This window comes from Phocoena phocoena, chromosome 14 (assembly GCF_963924675.1).
Source record: "Phocoena phocoena chromosome 14, mPhoPho1.1, whole genome shotgun sequence".
Taxonomy (NCBI): domain Eukaryota; kingdom Metazoa; phylum Chordata; class Mammalia; order Artiodactyla; family Phocoenidae; genus Phocoena; species Phocoena phocoena.
The window spans coordinates 15,144,351-15,160,986 of NC_089232.1; the positions used below are offsets into that span (position 1 = coordinate 15,144,351).

The 16,636-nt window shown below is 40.3% G+C and overlaps 1 protein-coding gene across 1 annotated transcript in view; it reads right to left on the reverse strand.

Annotated features, from left to right (window-relative positions):
• DNAH6 (dynein axonemal heavy chain 6) overlaps positions 1-16,636 on the reverse strand; it is a 299,272-nt gene that overhangs the window by 130,361 nt on the left and 152,275 nt on the right. Inside the window, exons 35-41 of the mRNA XM_065890616.1 lie at positions 13,166-13,348; positions 12,493-12,636; positions 9,969-10,190; positions 9,067-9,214; positions 6,584-6,741; positions 4,990-5,121; positions 31-202 (exon numbers count right to left, since the gene is read on the reverse strand). Coding sequence (XP_065746688.1) covers positions 31-202; positions 4,990-5,121; positions 6,584-6,741; positions 9,067-9,214; positions 9,969-10,190; positions 12,493-12,636; positions 13,166-13,348 — 1,159 coding nt within the window. The remainder of the gene's footprint in view (positions 1-30; positions 203-4,989; positions 5,122-6,583; positions 6,742-9,066; positions 9,215-9,968; positions 10,191-12,492; positions 12,637-13,165; positions 13,349-16,636) is intronic.

A 16,636-nucleotide genomic window follows, 5' to 3' on the forward strand; every position in this document is an offset into this window, starting at 1 on the left:
AGGGCAGAGAATGAAGGTTCCATACACTACCTTGCACACATTTGGATAAATCCCTCAAGTTAAAGACATAATGAGACTTGGCTGGTGTAGGCAGAAGATCCACACTCATCCTGTTATAGATCTCAACTGAGGCTTCCACAATTTTGGATGCAGTTTGCTTTACAGCTGGTGGGAAGTCATTTAGGAAGCCACTTAAGATGGCCTAGAATCAGAAACGTAATATGAGAGGGTTAGATTTTTTTTTTTAACCAAAATTTATCTTTCATATACTCCAGATCTGATGATACTTTTCCTAATAATAAGTAGAAAACCAAATTACAGTGCAAGGACATGTGGATGTTAAAACTCTTCTTTTCTAGATGTGGCACATATATACAATGGGATATTACTCAGCCATAAAAAGGAATGAAATTGGTTCATTTGTAGAGATGTGGAGAGTGTCATACAGAGTGAAGTAAGTCAGAAAGAGAAAAGCAATTATCATGTAATAACGCATATGTTTGGAATCTAGAAAAATGGTATAGATGATCTTATTTGCAAAGCGGAGAAAGAGACACAGACGTAGAGAACAAATGTATGGATACCAAGGGAGAAAGGGTGGGGGGAGGGAGGAATTGGGAGACTAGGATTGACACATATACATTATTGATACTATGTATAAAATAGACAACTGATGGGAACATAGTGTATAGCACAGGGAACTCTACCTGATGCACTGTGGTGACCTAAATGGGAGGGACGTCCAAAAGGGAGGGATGTATGTATGTATATGGCTGATTCACTTTGTTGTGCAGTGGAGGCTAACACAACATTGTAAAGCAACCATATTCCAATAAAAATTAATTAAAGAAAAAACTCTTCTGGGGGAGAGATAAACTAGGTGTTTGGGATTAGCAGATACAAACTACTATATATAAAATAGATAAACAACAAGGTCCTAGTGGTTAGCACAGGGAACTATATTCAATATCCTGTAATAAACCGTAATGGAAAAGAATATGAAAAAGACTATATATATACATATAACCGAATTACTTTGCTGTACACCTGGAACTAACACAACATTGCAAATCAACTACATTTCAATTAAAGAAACTCAAAACACAAAAAACGAAAACACAAAAACACCCTCTTCTTTCCATCTCAGAATATGTTCTCCAGAATGGACTCACTTCTGTCTCCTGTGATTGGTGCTGCCTGAGTAGCATTCACAGCTGACCAGTGAACTTACCGTGAACCCACCCTCAAGTAATTAGACCTCTGCTGGCTGTGGGTCCAGAGGGTCTTCATGGAGTGCTCACACTTGTCTGGAAATGAGCTGAAGTCCTCTCTCTGATTTTTATGGGTGAATGACCAACAAATCTGTAGACTTTCACCTTCATGTATATTGAAAGTTCGACTTACTGATACCTGTGAACTCCCCACCCTTCAGCTTCCCTAGCTCAGTGTATGGCCCCACCCTCCACTCAGATCAGGAACTTGGAAGTCTCTTTTCTCTTCTTTTTTAAAAATTTATTTATTTATTTTTGGCTGCATTGGGTCTTCGTTGTTGCGCGCGGGCTTTTCTCTGGTTGCAGCGAGTGGGGTCTACTCTTCGTTGCGGTGCGCGGGCTTCTCATTGCGGTGGCTTCTCTTGTTGTGGAGCACGGGCTCTAGGTGCATGGGCTTCAGTAGTTGTGGCACGTGGGCTTCAGTAGTTGTGGCTTGCAGGCTCTAGAGCACAGGTTCAGTAGTTGTGGCACATGGGCTTAGTTGCTCCGCAGCATGTGGGATCTTCCTGGACCAGGGCTCGAACCAGTGTCCCCTGCATTGGCAGGCGGATTCTTAACCACAGTGTCACCAGGGAAGTCCTAGAAGTCTCTTTTGAAACCTGCCCTTCTTTGTCCCCCACAGTCGCTCTTGAATACATTTCTTGAATCTGCCTGCTTCCTTCTGTTCCCCTTGACGACACCCCATTCCAGACCTCACTCCTTTTCATCTGGGCTTCCTCACTCCCTCCTTACTCATTGGCCTCTCCATTCCCACTCATGTCCCTTCTGTTACCTTTAATCTGGGAAATAAGGCCCTGCACCCCCACCAGTGCATGCTCTGCCCCTGCCCAGCCTCTTCTCCTTACCCTCTCTCCCCACCAGACGCTGTGTCAGCCTCCCTGGCCTTACTACCCATGCTCTCTTCTCCCCCAGGACCCATTCCCACAGGGCTCTCTGCTTCGCAGGGACTTTCTCATCCTTCATGTTGGATATTACATGTCCTTCAGAGAGGCCTTCCCTGACTACCCAATCTAAGATAAGTCCTCCCATCAGTCTCGCTTATGGCTCTATCACTTGCCACAAGCTGAAAGTACGTATTTATTAGCCTTCTAGCCCCAGTTGCTAGGGAAACTCATATTAGATTTTTAAATAGATAAACTCCCATCACCATTAGCCTTGGAATTACTTGTGGGAGAAGGCTCCAAATGCATATCAAATGCTTGCAAGTCAGCCCTTGTGACTTTAGATTTGGGGCTCATATATGACATAGTTTGAAATAAATCAAAGTATTTGTTTTCAATGAGCCTTCTGCTAAACATTATTTTTAAAAGCAGTTTGTGAGGACTATCTTTTTGAGGTACTGTCCTGCCGAGCCCCCAACATGAACTTAACATTCTCCTTTTTGGACCTCATGTTGAGTAGGACCATCCTAATACATATAAAATAAAAAATTACCATATATTTATGTATACATTATATATGACAAAAATAAAAATCCCAGTCTGTTTATTCTCCATCACACAAATACTAACACAGTTTACATCTATATCTATCTAATATATAGTATAGTTACATATATATTAATACTGTCATATATATACAAAATAACAAATTTACTTTAACTTATTGATTTTGCTTTTTTCAATTCTTGGTAATCCCCAAGTTCTTTCTCCTCCACACGATAAGGACAGGAAAGGTGGGCTGTGAACTCTGCTTAGATGGCCTGTGATTAAAAAGAAAGTTTGGGGGCTTCCCTGGTGGCACAGTGGTTGACAGTCCGCATGCCGATGCAGGGGACACAGGTTCATGCCCCGGTCCGGGAAGATCCCACATGCCGCGGAGCGGCTGGGCCCGTGAGCCATGGCCACTGAGCCTGTGCGTCCGGAGCCTGTGCTCTGCCATGTGAGTGGCCACAACAGTGACAGGCCCGCGTACCACAAAAAAAAAAAAAAAAAAAAGTTTGGGATCCAAGACCTTTTTTTCTACAGACAAAATCTCCAGTCTGTTCTGCTAACGAGAAAAATATACTTCCCACCTGAATGCAGTCCAACCCAGAATCTCTCAGTTTTGCAGCACTTCATTTCTATTACTGCCCACAGCTAGGGTGAGTTTTAAATGACAGCCTCTAAGTTACAGTGGGAAATAGCAGTTCTTGCCTGTTTTCATCTGTAACGTGTTTGCTGGCTGATGTTCCTGTAAGTGACACATTTCTGTAGATGTGACATTCCCACAGGTAGAGGGAGGAGGCCGAAGGTTGGGAGCAGTTTCACTTCCAGGAGCCCAGACTCTACCTTCTTCCTCCCACCCAAGAAAATATTTTGGAATCATTAAGAATGCCATTTTGTTGTTGTTGTTAGGATAACTTTGAATTTGCTTGAATTTGTTAAAATGTAAAATAATTTGCGAATTTATTACCTTATCATCAGGCATAAGTTACTTGGGACACCCCCTCACCACTGATCACATCACAAAGTGTGTCAGGATACCATGGAGGGAATCACTCATTTCAAACTTTAGAATATACACATAAAGGTTCTCAACAAAAGGTAGGATTTAAAAAAGTCTAATACTTGTGTTGGTCTCCGTTACCTACTTCCTGTCATGTTCTGTACTTGCTACTTAATTATGGTAGATAAGCTCCCATCCTTTCCTATTCTAAAGTACTCTCTAAAAGTTTTCCAAAAGGTGGCAGTTCTTATGTATCCTTTTGGCATTAGCTCCTAAACAGCTTATTGGAACTACTTCCAATTTATTAAAAATAATTTCCCATGGATGTAGTTTCAATATGAAAACCACTTTCCAGCTGACTGTTGTGTATGTACTGGTTCTGGTCCTTTCTCTCCTCTAAGAAGACCCCATTGGAAGGAGAGGCTGATGCAGGTAAATGCAGAGGCTCACTTTATGCCTGTATCACTGCCTCTTTGGCTCCTGGGTGATTGCAACCAAAGCCAGTTTCTTCAGACCAGTCACCTGTCTCATCCTACCTGGATGCACACATTACCACTTCCTGCCTCTGTGACCACATTCACCTGTGTGTTTCTGTCCACCCCTGTCAATTCCACCTTGTAGGACTCAGCTCACTGGCTGTCTCCTCTGAGCGTCTTTGCTGGTTGGTATGACATACTCGCTCTGGTCATGCTGCTTCATGGTCTCGCATCATTCTACTTAGGTTAATGCCTTGCACTTTCTGAACACTTCTGCTAATCCCTTACAGGGCAGACACAGTTATTTCCCCCAGTTAAAGGACGAGGAAGTGGTCCCCTGGGGAAGTTTGTGCAGATGGAAGAAATAAGCGTGGTTGTTTCTGCTGGGGGGGTGGTGGCAGCAGGGATGATGAATTCTGGGTCGATGTGTTGAGCCTGAGCCCGCTGGGTCATCAGGGGTGGTGTCTGCTGGGCAAGTGGACATAGACATGGCGATCAGCGAGGAGACGAGCATAGAGGCCGGGGCTGGGTAGGGATGAGATCTGCTGAGAGTCAAGGGCCTGGGACATAGCCTTCTTTAGAGGTAGGGGCAGTGTTCTGACCATCTTTCTGCATTCCTAAAACTACCTCTGAGACCACAAATGCAGAAGGCCATGATGCAAATGCCTATCAGCTACTGCCCAGATGCCCCTGTGCTTACCTGGTTTCTGCTGAGGAAACGATGGATGGGCTCCCTAGAAACGGACTGTTCCATGTGAATCTTGGAACAAATACGTTATTTTTCCCCTCTTGCCCAAGTTGGAATCCAGCCTCACCTGAAAAATCTGTTTCAGACTGTGCTCTGAGGGCATCGGGAGAGAGAACATGCTGAAGTGTCGGATGAAGCGGGCGGTCACGGGGTTGCGGCCACCACCTGGAGGTGCGCACGCTGATACAATCGTTACGTCCTGTATGGAGAGAAATCCACTTGGGTCACCCAGCAAAGAAGGACATGCAACGTGCCCATCCCAACAGTAGGACTCAACCAACAGTTTTGGAGGACCTACCCTAGGACAGCATTGTGTTATATTTTCCAACACATTATCTGACTTAATTCTCACAACCACCTCAGGAGATCACTGTTGTTATCTCCACTTTGTAGATGAAAAAATCAAGGCCCTGGACGATTAAATAAGTTACTCAAGGTTACTCAGCTAACTCATCTATCTTGTATAAATACTCCTATGTAAAAAGCTAATCTTAAAAAATTGTAAGAATTTGTACCTTAGGTTAAAATATATTTAATAAATACTAAGTATAGTCAGTTCTTGTTTTTTGTGGTAGCTGTGTTCTATAAAATTGCCAGGAACACTGAATTAATGCACCCTGAACCATTGCTCATAGGGGAAATACAGGGCTAGGTTCCTTCGAGCCTCTGGTTATAACATGTTCAACTGGTCAATACATGATATTGTAGGTGCTTCTGGCCTTGCCTCCTCTCTAGTCCATACCTTCCCTGCAGCCAAGGGGATCTTTCTACAATGTTTCCTTCAGAGGCTCCTAATCACATTCCTCATCGTGGCACCATGGTTCCCTGGGCTGACCTTTGCATGTCCTGCTGCTTTGCTGCTCACATTCCACACCCCCATGGTGTCTCACATTACTTGCTTTGAGATGTAAATAACTCCCTTTCCTTGCTTTGCCCTGCCCTGCCTGCAAAATCCTGTTCTGACATCACCTCTTCTGGGAAGGATTCCCTCATCATCAACCCAGTGCCCACCCCTGCTCCCCTCCAGTCTCTTTCCACTTATCAACCTACATTATAAACACATGTTCATCCATCCTCCAAAGCTGAGCCCTCCAGGAGACCGGGGCTGTCTCAGTTGTCTATAAATCTCATGAATCAAGCATGGCAAGAAGCCAATACAGACTGAATGAATTGAGTTACACACAAGAAATGCAGAGGCCATATGTCATGGGCTGAATTATGTGTCCTTTTCTGCCTCCTCTTGGCCAATCATGTGTTGAAGCCCTAACTCCCCGTAACCCACAATGTGACTGTATTTGGAGGTAGGGTATTTAAAGAGGTAATTTAGTTAACATGAGGTCACTATGGTGGGTCCTAATCCAATATGACTGGTGTCCTTACAAGAAGAGACGGTTTGGACATGGATACAGGGAGAAAATCATAAGAAGACATAGGGAGAACATGGCCCTCTATAAGCCAAGGAGAGAGGCCTCAGAATAAACCAACCCTACTGACATCTTGATCTTGGACTTCTGCCTTCTAGAACTGTGAGAAAATAAATTTCTATAGTTTGAGTCACCCAGTCTATGGTACTTTGTTATGGCAACCCTAGCAAATGAATACACCATATTTCACTGCCATTTAAACTGAAACATGCAAAGTAATTTAAAACCTAAGGTAACCTGTATGTCTTTCCAAAAGAGTTTGTTTCTGTCATAAAATCCACCAAAATCTTGATATTGCCGAAGTAATTCAATGGGAGGTTGAGAGCCATAGCGATCCAGTCTGGGCATGTTTAAATCGTCAACAAAAATCACAATTCGTTTGTTTCCTGGTGCTCCTAGGAAACAACATGAATTTAAGAATTATTATTTGCCCTTGGTAAACGTAAGACGAGACTTAGGTAAGGCTTTGGACTCAGTGAACACTGTACAGGTCATAATGAGCTAAGTTTTTTAGAGTGAGAAGGGTCCCAAGCAGAGTCTTGTCTTGAGGACGAGAGATCTCCCTCTGGCCCCATCCAGGCTCCTACACGAAGCTGTGGATATTAGCACTTCAGTTGACCTTCCTCAATCCCAGCCACTCCCACTGCCCTCACCAACAGTGTGGCCTGGGCCTGGGGTGAGTAAAGTCATTTCCTTTTCACAGGAGGAAGCAGAAGAATCCCAAAAGTTTCCTTACATAAATGCCATCCCACCACCCCCTACAGGGAAAACAGGACAGGATATTCAAAACATCCTTATTACATCAAAGGGAAAGCCAGTGCAGTGGAGCTGTACAATGGCATATTTAACTTAGAGAAAGTCAGTATATACATTCAGAAGAAAAAAAAGAGTGATAACACAGAAGAGAGAATAACTTAAGAAGAGGAAGTGACTCCACCACGCTGGCATCCAGCATGTGAAAATTCCAAAGAAAACGAGGCAAACTCAGTGCCCCACTTCATCTTCTGGCCTCTGGAAGCCAAGTAGCAGATCAGGGGTGGGGAGGCGTGCTACGAGTACTATTCATAAAAATTTGGGGCCCCCACCAGAAAGACTGGCTTCCTTTGCCCTGCGCCTACCTGAGCAGGAAAAGGGTAACAGAGAGGGGCTAGGAAAGCAGCTGGCATGACAGGGTCTGTGAGATGATAGACAATGTGGGAGGTAGCTGGGCCTGAGCTCTGCCTAGTGCTCCACCCAGGAGGGCTGTGGGCTGGGCAAGTGGACCCCAGCAGCAGGAGGCTGCAGGATGTGCCACTGGAGGGTGGGACCAAGTGGGGCTGAGACCGTGATTCCCAACATCAGGGAACCTTCCAGTGGGAAGGTCAATGCTTGGCCTGTGCGCAATTCTTCTGGGAGGCCCTGAGAAAACCTGCTCCTGGAAGCCTGCCACGTCGAGAGCGTGGACAACCATCAGGCCAACGGAGAAGCAGGGGCAATCCACAGAGGCCCACCTAAACTTCAGTTAGGGAGAACCTTGTCCTTCCCTTCTCCTCCCATCCAGATACACTAGAGCCTCCTAGAGGGAGGGTGGGGAGAGTAAAAGAGCCCCCATATCCCTCTTCACCTCCAGCACCTCCAGCCACAAACCTGGCTTACAGCAGAGGAGAGGAAGAGCTTTAAATTGCGTTTGGACTGATTAACAACAAGGTCGTACTGTAGAGCACAGGGAACTATATCAAATCTCCTGGGATAAACCATAATGGAAAAGAATATAAAAACTGTATATATGTATATAACGGAATCACTTTGCGGTACAGCAGAAATTAACACAACATTGTAAATCAACTATACTTCAAAAACAAAAAAAAGACAAAAATAAATTTTGGGTTTGGATTGAACCTTTACATTGGACCAGACTCAAAATTGCAAGTGACCAGAAGGTTATGGTATTTATCTAAGTGGTTAATAAGGCAGGGTGAGAGAGATCCCACAAAGCTTGGCGGAAAGCGCTGACTGAAGGAAACACCAAAACAGTTTCATGCTTATTCCCTACTGAGTTCAGATAAGTCAGTGCGCCAGACATAAAGAGTTTTTTTTTTAAATTTTTGGCTGCATTGGGTCTTTGATGCTGTGCGCGGGCTTTCGCTAGCTGCTGCGAGCAGGGGCTACTCTTCGTTGCGGTGCACGGGCTTCACATTGTGGTGGCCTCTCCTGCTGCAGAGCATGGGCTCCAGGCACACAGGCTTCAGTAGCTGTGGCACGGGGGCTCAGTAGTTGTGGTTCGCGGGTCCCAGAGTGCATGCTCAGCAGTCATGGTGCATGGACCTAGTTGCTCCGCGGCATGTGGGATCTTCCCAGTCTCTCAAACCCGTGTCCCCTGCATTGGCAGGTGGACTTCTAACCACTGTGCCACCAGGGAAGCCCCTGTTTGTTTGTTTCAAATAAAGGGAAATCAATGCAGGTTTGAAAGCATGGCATGAGTGGAGACAGGGAGAGCCTTGGAGAGGCAGAGATTGAAGATGCTTTGAGTTGAAGGTGGTGATAGAAATAAACTACCTGCTTGCTAACAGTAAGATATCTAGATCTATACCCAGGAAAGAATACCATTAACAGAATTACCTTTACAAATAAATTAAGCAAAGAGAATATCCAATTGTAATTTTATTACATGCACGGTTTATGTGACTTATTAGCATTTAATAATTAATTTGTGTGAGACAAATGACAAGGATAATTCTTACCTAGAATATTTTTTCTTTTCCTTTCCAGTTTTGATTCAATGATCTCTTGTGTTCTTGCAGATGAAGTCTGAGCAGAAAAATTTAGATAAACAGGAACATAGCCAGCTGATTCCTGAATTCTATTTAGCAGTCCTTTTGTAATAACAGACTTTAAAATAAAAAAAATGTTAATTGATTTCGCATTCAATATAAAATCTTTCAATTGTCTATATCAGTAATATTCCAGAACAATGAGTAAGAAACAGGACAGAAAAGGACAGAGGTTAGAGCCAGATTGAAATATCTGCCTTTCTCTTCCTGGAGATTCCATTTAATGATATTTATCAGAGCCAAAGAAATATCCTAATTAGCTCTATCTCAGCAAAACTTTTTATTTTAGGATCATACCAAAAACCATCTTGGTTACTATCCAAGTCAATTTGATAGTAAGATTTAGAAACTCAGAAATAATTTAGAGGGGAAACAGTGAGTGTCTGTTTATATGGATTCCCCCCAAAACCAAGAAGACCAAACAATCAGCATTTTCCTCTATACTCCACTTTATCTAAACACCATCGCTGTGTTGGGTAGAAGTAAATGGGCAGGAGGGGACAGACTGACCTTCATCAATAGTCCATTGGGGACACAAACTGCCTTGACAAATTCCCACCCCCCCCAAACACAGAAGATTGGTCCACAGGGTTCTCTGGTTTATATATATTATTGACACCCAGGATTTGTTCAGAAAGTGGCAAACTGTGGAGTCAATATAGATTCAGCACAGTCACATTCTTCCTGAAAAAATGATCAAAATTCAAAAGAAATTCCCCTGAGAAATAAGGTATTATTTACGGAGCTTACAATTCTAAGTTCATCGTGCCCTTGTTTTGGACAGGACTTCTTGCTTGATGTAGGCTTCCTACCTTGCCAACTCCCGTCATTCCGGTAAACAGCACTGAATGCCTGACCGCCAGTAGTTTTTCCATTAGATACCCAAAGCGCACTGTGTCAGCTGTAGGGACAAGCATCTCAAAAAACGGAATATCTCGGCTGTACTTGAAGGTGGGTATGATTTGTTCCCAGGGATCCAGCCGTTTGGTGTCGAAGTCCATGTGGATACTCCACAGATCACCAGAACTGGGAAGCTAGAGTATAAAATTAAACACCACTTTCAATAGGATTGACACATGGCAACAGAAATATTTGCATAGAAACAAAGGCAGTCATAGAACATGGATGGATTTGGATTTTTGTTCCTTTGTGGAAAAGTAGTTGTTTAAGATCAGAGTCTAATTCTTTAAGCTTAATCATGCAATGCAGTACAGTAAAAATCTGATATATTAACTATATCAAAACCCCATATTAGAATTGTAAATCATTTTCAATTCAATCCAACATTCAGGGGCTTACTCCATTCAAATACTGTGTTTGGTGTTAGGGGAAAATGCTGAATGAGACCCAACCTCTGCCTTCAATGACCTTGTAATCTACCTGGGGGACACAAGCACATTAGTTAACACTCATGGAGAAATAAGGGTTATAGTGGAGTTTAGTACACTCACAAAGGAGAGATGCCTCATTTCTACTTTCAGGAGAGTTATAGTGGTGGCTAGAGATTTAGGAGGGCTTCTAAGGGGTGGTGATGCTACAACTTAGATTTGAAGGACAAGCAAGAGTCAGTCTTTGTCCTTCAAGCAAGGCAAAGAAGGGATGAGATGGGGATGGGGAAGAAGGAGTCAGGGTTCAGGCTCAGAAAACAGGTCTGGAAGCCATGGAAAGTGGCATGCATGTTGGGGACTATAAGAGATAAGTCTGGAAACACAGATGGGGCTAAATTATAACAATGTCATTTATTAAAGAGCTTGCAGCAAGAGTTCAGTGAAGGATTCTAAGTAGGTGGGTGACTGATCAGATCACATTTCAGAAAGTTCATTCTGGCAGCTGTACAGAGCAGTGGTGTTTCAAGCACACTTGACAGTGACTCAATTTGACATGGTGACATGGTACATACATATATATATATGTGTTCAAATATGTATAATATTCACCCAACTATCACTCTATTTTATATTCTATTCTATTTTTAAAAAAACTTTAGGATTTTCTACATATTCAGTTATGTTTTCTGCAAATAATGACAGTTTCATTTCCTTTCTAAAGTTTATTTATTTTTTCTTTGCCTTATTGCACTGGCTAGGATCACCAATATAGTGTTGACTAAAAGTTGTGATAGTGGATATTTCATTTTTAAAAATTGGGTTAATAGTCTTTCAACTGATTTCATGACCAATTAATAGACTGTAACCTGTAATTCTAAAAAACAATGGTGTATAGGTGAATTAGACAGGACTGGACCAAAAGCAAGGGAATAATAAATAGGCTATTTTAACAACCCAGAAAAGAAATGAAAAGAACCTGAGTTATTCAGAGGCAACAAGGAAGAAGAGAAGAGGAAATATTTGAAAAAAATAATTAGAAGAAAAAATCCATTCACTTAGGTCAGTAAAGAAAGAAGAATCTATAACACTCATTGAGTTCTGGCTACTATTACGTGGCTGTCTGGCCATTTAGTAAGGCAAGAAACAAAAATCCAACAGCAGCTGTACAGAGTAATAGATAACAGGATATTACTATTAAAAAAACTGAATACATAGTGAAAAATCTTCTCCTGTGCTCTTTTGACATGTGCCATTGTTCTTCAAGCACTTCTTCACTATCTGACAAAACATATTCTGGGCTCTTCGAACTTTCCCTGCTTCAGTACTGGAATCAGCTGTTTCACTAAGGTGCTTTGGTTCTCTTTCATGGAGAATAGTGTTTAGAAATCAGTAACTAAGTATGCTCATTGCTATTGAGGTGTCATTCCTTCTAGTTCCTCTCAGCAGACAGAAGTAAGAAATTTATGTATGGATGGATGTATAGACCCATATATATATATATATATATATATATATATATATATATATATATATATATATTCCATGAGTACCAAAACCTATAATTCCAATCCAATAACACAAGGTGTATTCTAATCTTTCTCTTCCATATTTGTAAGTCCCTTCTCTTAACAGTGAGAAACCTCGTTGCCATTATCTTCAATATATTGATTCATTTGCTCAATTTTAGAACATACAGAAAGTAGCTTCAGAATTGCTAAACCATAACACTGTGAAAAAATAAGTTTACTAACTAAAATTCAATGTTTTTGCTAATAGTAGGGAGTTTTTATACACTTTTATACCTTACTTTCTTCATATGGCCAGGAGAGAACTCCTAAAAATTTTAATACAATAAACGTTACCTATAGTTTAAGAAAGTGAATAATCTTAGAAACGCTTTTACATGAAGAATTTATAGTAGGACCAAGGCTTTTAAAGTTTTAGTCTTGAAATTTAATTTTAATGATTCAGAGTTATTATGTTAAAATTAACTTTATTTGGCTCTTACCCTGGCATCAGGATTATCTTCAAATTGTGTTCTAATAAATGTATCAAAAGAATCCCAGTAGTTTTCAGTTAGATTCCCACCTAAAGACCATAAGTAACAGAATACAAAAGTCTGACACAGTAAAGTGTTCAGTTTTGTTTGCTCCTGAAAGAACAAAGGGAAAGAATTTTAATATTTCATATGCTAACATAAAAAGAATCTTAAATTGCAAAGTCTAAAGACTGTTTTGTTTAGAATTATGCATTTTTAAAAGGGCACATTGTATGTTTCTTATATTTCATTCAATGGTGCACAGAGTGATGTTTTATATAGTATATATTTAAATACTCTGATGAGAAAATGAATGGCAAGGAGCATGTAGAACAAAAGCTCAAGGTTGTCTTTCAACTGTTATAACTATGTTTATGACTGCATGAAGGTATTTAAGTAGACACACACTGCGATTATGTTATACTGTAAGGAAGTTTAAATATTGAGTAGCGGAGTAATCTATAGTCTAAATTCCTTCCAAATCTGAGAGTGTATGAATCTATTCATAGTCATTAGTCCCCTAGAAAATTAACTTGAAAATTAAATAATCATATGACAGAAAGTTTGGAGTTGTTTATTTGCAGAGCATCTATACAATAATCACATTTTCCTAGTTTTATAGCAGTAAGAAAACTTTTCCTACCATTGTCAAATTAACTCCATCTTTCCCAAGTATCAAAGACTCCAATAAGCAACAGAGCGTAGTAACTTTGCTGATGTCCACTTGTGGGATTGCTTGGTTGCATTTCTTATTGATAAAATTTAAACCGTCATCAACATAACGATGGAAAAGATTCAATATATATTCTTGAGTTTCTTCATTCAGCTGAAAAATCAAACAAACAAATAATATTTTAGCAAGACCAGATAAAATATATAATTAAGTTTAAAAAGTGTTGGTTCAGGGCTTCCCTGGTGGCGCAGTGGTTGAGAGTCTGCCTGCCGATGCAGGGGACACGGGTTCGTGCCCCGGTCCGGGAGGATCCCACATGCCGCGGAGCAGCTGGGCCCGTGAGCCATGGCTGCTGAGCCTGCGCGTCCGGAGCCTGTGCTCCGCAACGGGAGAGGCCACAACAGTGAGAGGCCCGTGCACCGCAAAAAAAAAAAAAAAAAAAAAAAAAAAGGTTTGGTTCAAACTTGTATGTTGCAATATATCCTGTAACTTTTAGACTAAAGGGTATAAGCATCACAAGATATGAAACAAGTTAAATTAAGGAAAACCCTTCTATGACTTGGGAGGGACACATGGGGGAGATTCTGGGTCACTGATAATGTCCTACATCTTGATCTGGTAATGGGTACAGAGGTGTTTATTTTATAATCATTTGTTAAACTGTCAACATATATTTCATGTAGTCATCTCTATTGATGATCTCTCTCATAATTAAGAACAATGAAAAAGAAGAAGTATAAAGAGAAACATTTTAAATATCTATGTAAGATAAAGGACTGATTCCCAAAGATTTAAAAAAAAAAATGTTGCTCCCTCACCACTTTTTTTAACATTGTACTGAAAGTCTTAGCTAATGCGATAGGAGAATAAAAGGGAAAAAATGTATACAGATTGGGAAGAAAGAAAAAAAAATTGTCTTTGTTTACAGATGAAACAATTATCTACATAGAAAATCCCAAACAATTGACCAAAAGTTCCTGGAACTAATAAGTAGTTACAGCAAAGCTGTAGGATACAATGTAAATATACAAAAGTCAATTACTTTCCTATATACCAGCAATGAATAATTAGAATTTGAAAATATAACACCATTTATATTAGCACCCCAAAATAAAATACTTAGGTATATTTTTAACAAAATATTTCCAAGATCTATATGAGGAAAACAACAAGATTCTGATGAAAGAAAGCAAAGAACATCTAAGTAAATTAAGAGACAGCTCATGTGCATGCATAAAAAGACCCAATATTGTGAATATGTTAGTTATTCCTAATGTGATCTATAGATTTGATGCAATCTGAATCAAAATACCAGTAAGTTACTTTGTGGATATCAACAAACTGAGTCTTAAGTTTATATGGCGAGGGAAAAGACCCAGAATAGTGAACACAATATTGGAGAACAAAGTCAAAGGAATGACACTACCTGACAAGACTTACGGTAAAGCTACAGTAGTCAAGACAGTGTGATATTGGCAAAAAAAAATAGACATTAATGGAACAAAATAGAGAGCCCATAAATAGACTCATACAAATATAGTCAAGTGATCTTTGACAAAGGAACAAAGGCAATCCAATGGAGAAGGGACAGTGTTTTCAACAATGGTGCTAGAATTGGACATCCACATGCAAAAAAAAAGGATAGAGAAAATCCAGACATTGAATTGATACTATGCCTTTCACAAAAATTAACTCAAAATGGATCATAAACCTAAATGTAAACTGTAAAACTATAAAACTCTTAGAAGAAAACAGAGGAAAATATTTAGGTGACCTTAGGTTTGGAAGTGAGTTTTTAGATATAACACCAAAAGCACAATCCATGAAAGAAAAATTGATAAGTTAGATCATTAAAATTAAAAATGTGTGTGTTGTGAAAGATATTGTTAAGAGAATGAAAAGACAAGCCAGACTTGGAAAATATACTTGCAAAACACATATCTGATAAATAACTTGTATCCAACATATATAAAGAACTCCCAAAACTCAATAATAAGAAAACATATAACCTGGACTTCCCTGGTGGTGCAGTGGTTAAGAATCTGCCTGCCAATGCAGGGGACACGGGCTCGATCCCTGGTCCAGGGAGATCCCACATGCCGCAGAGCAACAAAGCCCATTGTGCCACAACTACCTAGCCTGCGCTCTAGAGCCTGTGAGCCACAACTACTGAGCCTGCATGCCACAAGTACTAAAGCCCGTGCACATAGAGCCTGTGCTCTGCAAAAAGAGAAGCCACTGCAATGAGAAGCCTGTGCACTGCAACCAATAGTAGCCCTTGCTCACCGCAACTAGAGAAAGCCCATGTGTAGCAACAAAGACCCAACGCAGGCAAAAATAAATAAATAAATAAAAATAAAGCACAATGCGTAGTCATTGACATCTGTGGAAAAAAAAACATACAATCTAATAAAAAGTGGGCAAAAGATTTGGAAACATCATCAAAGAAATATGGATGGCAAATAAACATATGAAGAGACACTCAACATATTAGAAAACTGCACAGTGAAACCACAATGAGATACTGCTACATACCTATTAGAATGGCTAAAATCTAAAATACCACACCACCACATTCTGGTGAGGATGTGGAACAACAAGAACTCTCATTTATTGCTGGTGGGAATACAAAATGGTACAGCCATGTTGGAAGACAGACTAACAGTTTCTTACAAAGGTAAACATAGTTTTATCATATGATCCAGAAATCACAGTCCTGGATATCTACCCAAATGAGTTGAAATCTTATGTCTACACAAATACCTGCACATGAATCTTTATAGGAGCTTTATTCATAATTGCTAAAACTTGGAAACTTTGAGATGTCTTTCAGTAGGTGAGTGGATAAACTTGGTAAATCCATACAGTGGAGTATTAATCCAGTGCTAAAAAAATAAGCTATCAAGCCACAGAAAGACATGGAGGAATCGTAAATACATACTATTAAGTGAAAGAAGTCAATCTGAAAAAGCTACATACTGTATAATTCCAGCTATATGATGTTCTGGAAAAGGTAAAACTATGGAGACAGTAAAAACAATCAGTGGTGCCAGGGGTTGAGAGGGTGTGGATGTGTGAATAGGTAGAGCACAGATTTTTAAGGCAGTGAAACTATTCTGTATGATATTATACATGATATTATTTATTTATCAAAACTCATAGAATTGTACAACACAAAAGAGAACCATAATGTAAACTATGGACTTTAGTTCATAAGACTGTATGGTTCATCCATACTGGTTCATCAGTTTTAACAAATGTACCACACCAATGCAAAATGTTAATAACAGGGGAAACTATTTGGAGGAGGGAAATTATACGACAACTCTCTATACTTTCTGTTAAATTTTTCTATAAACCTTAAGCTGCTCTAAATAATAAAGTCTATTAAAAGAGTGAATTCAGAAATGTTTAACATCTTTTGGCAGCCCATGATAAAGT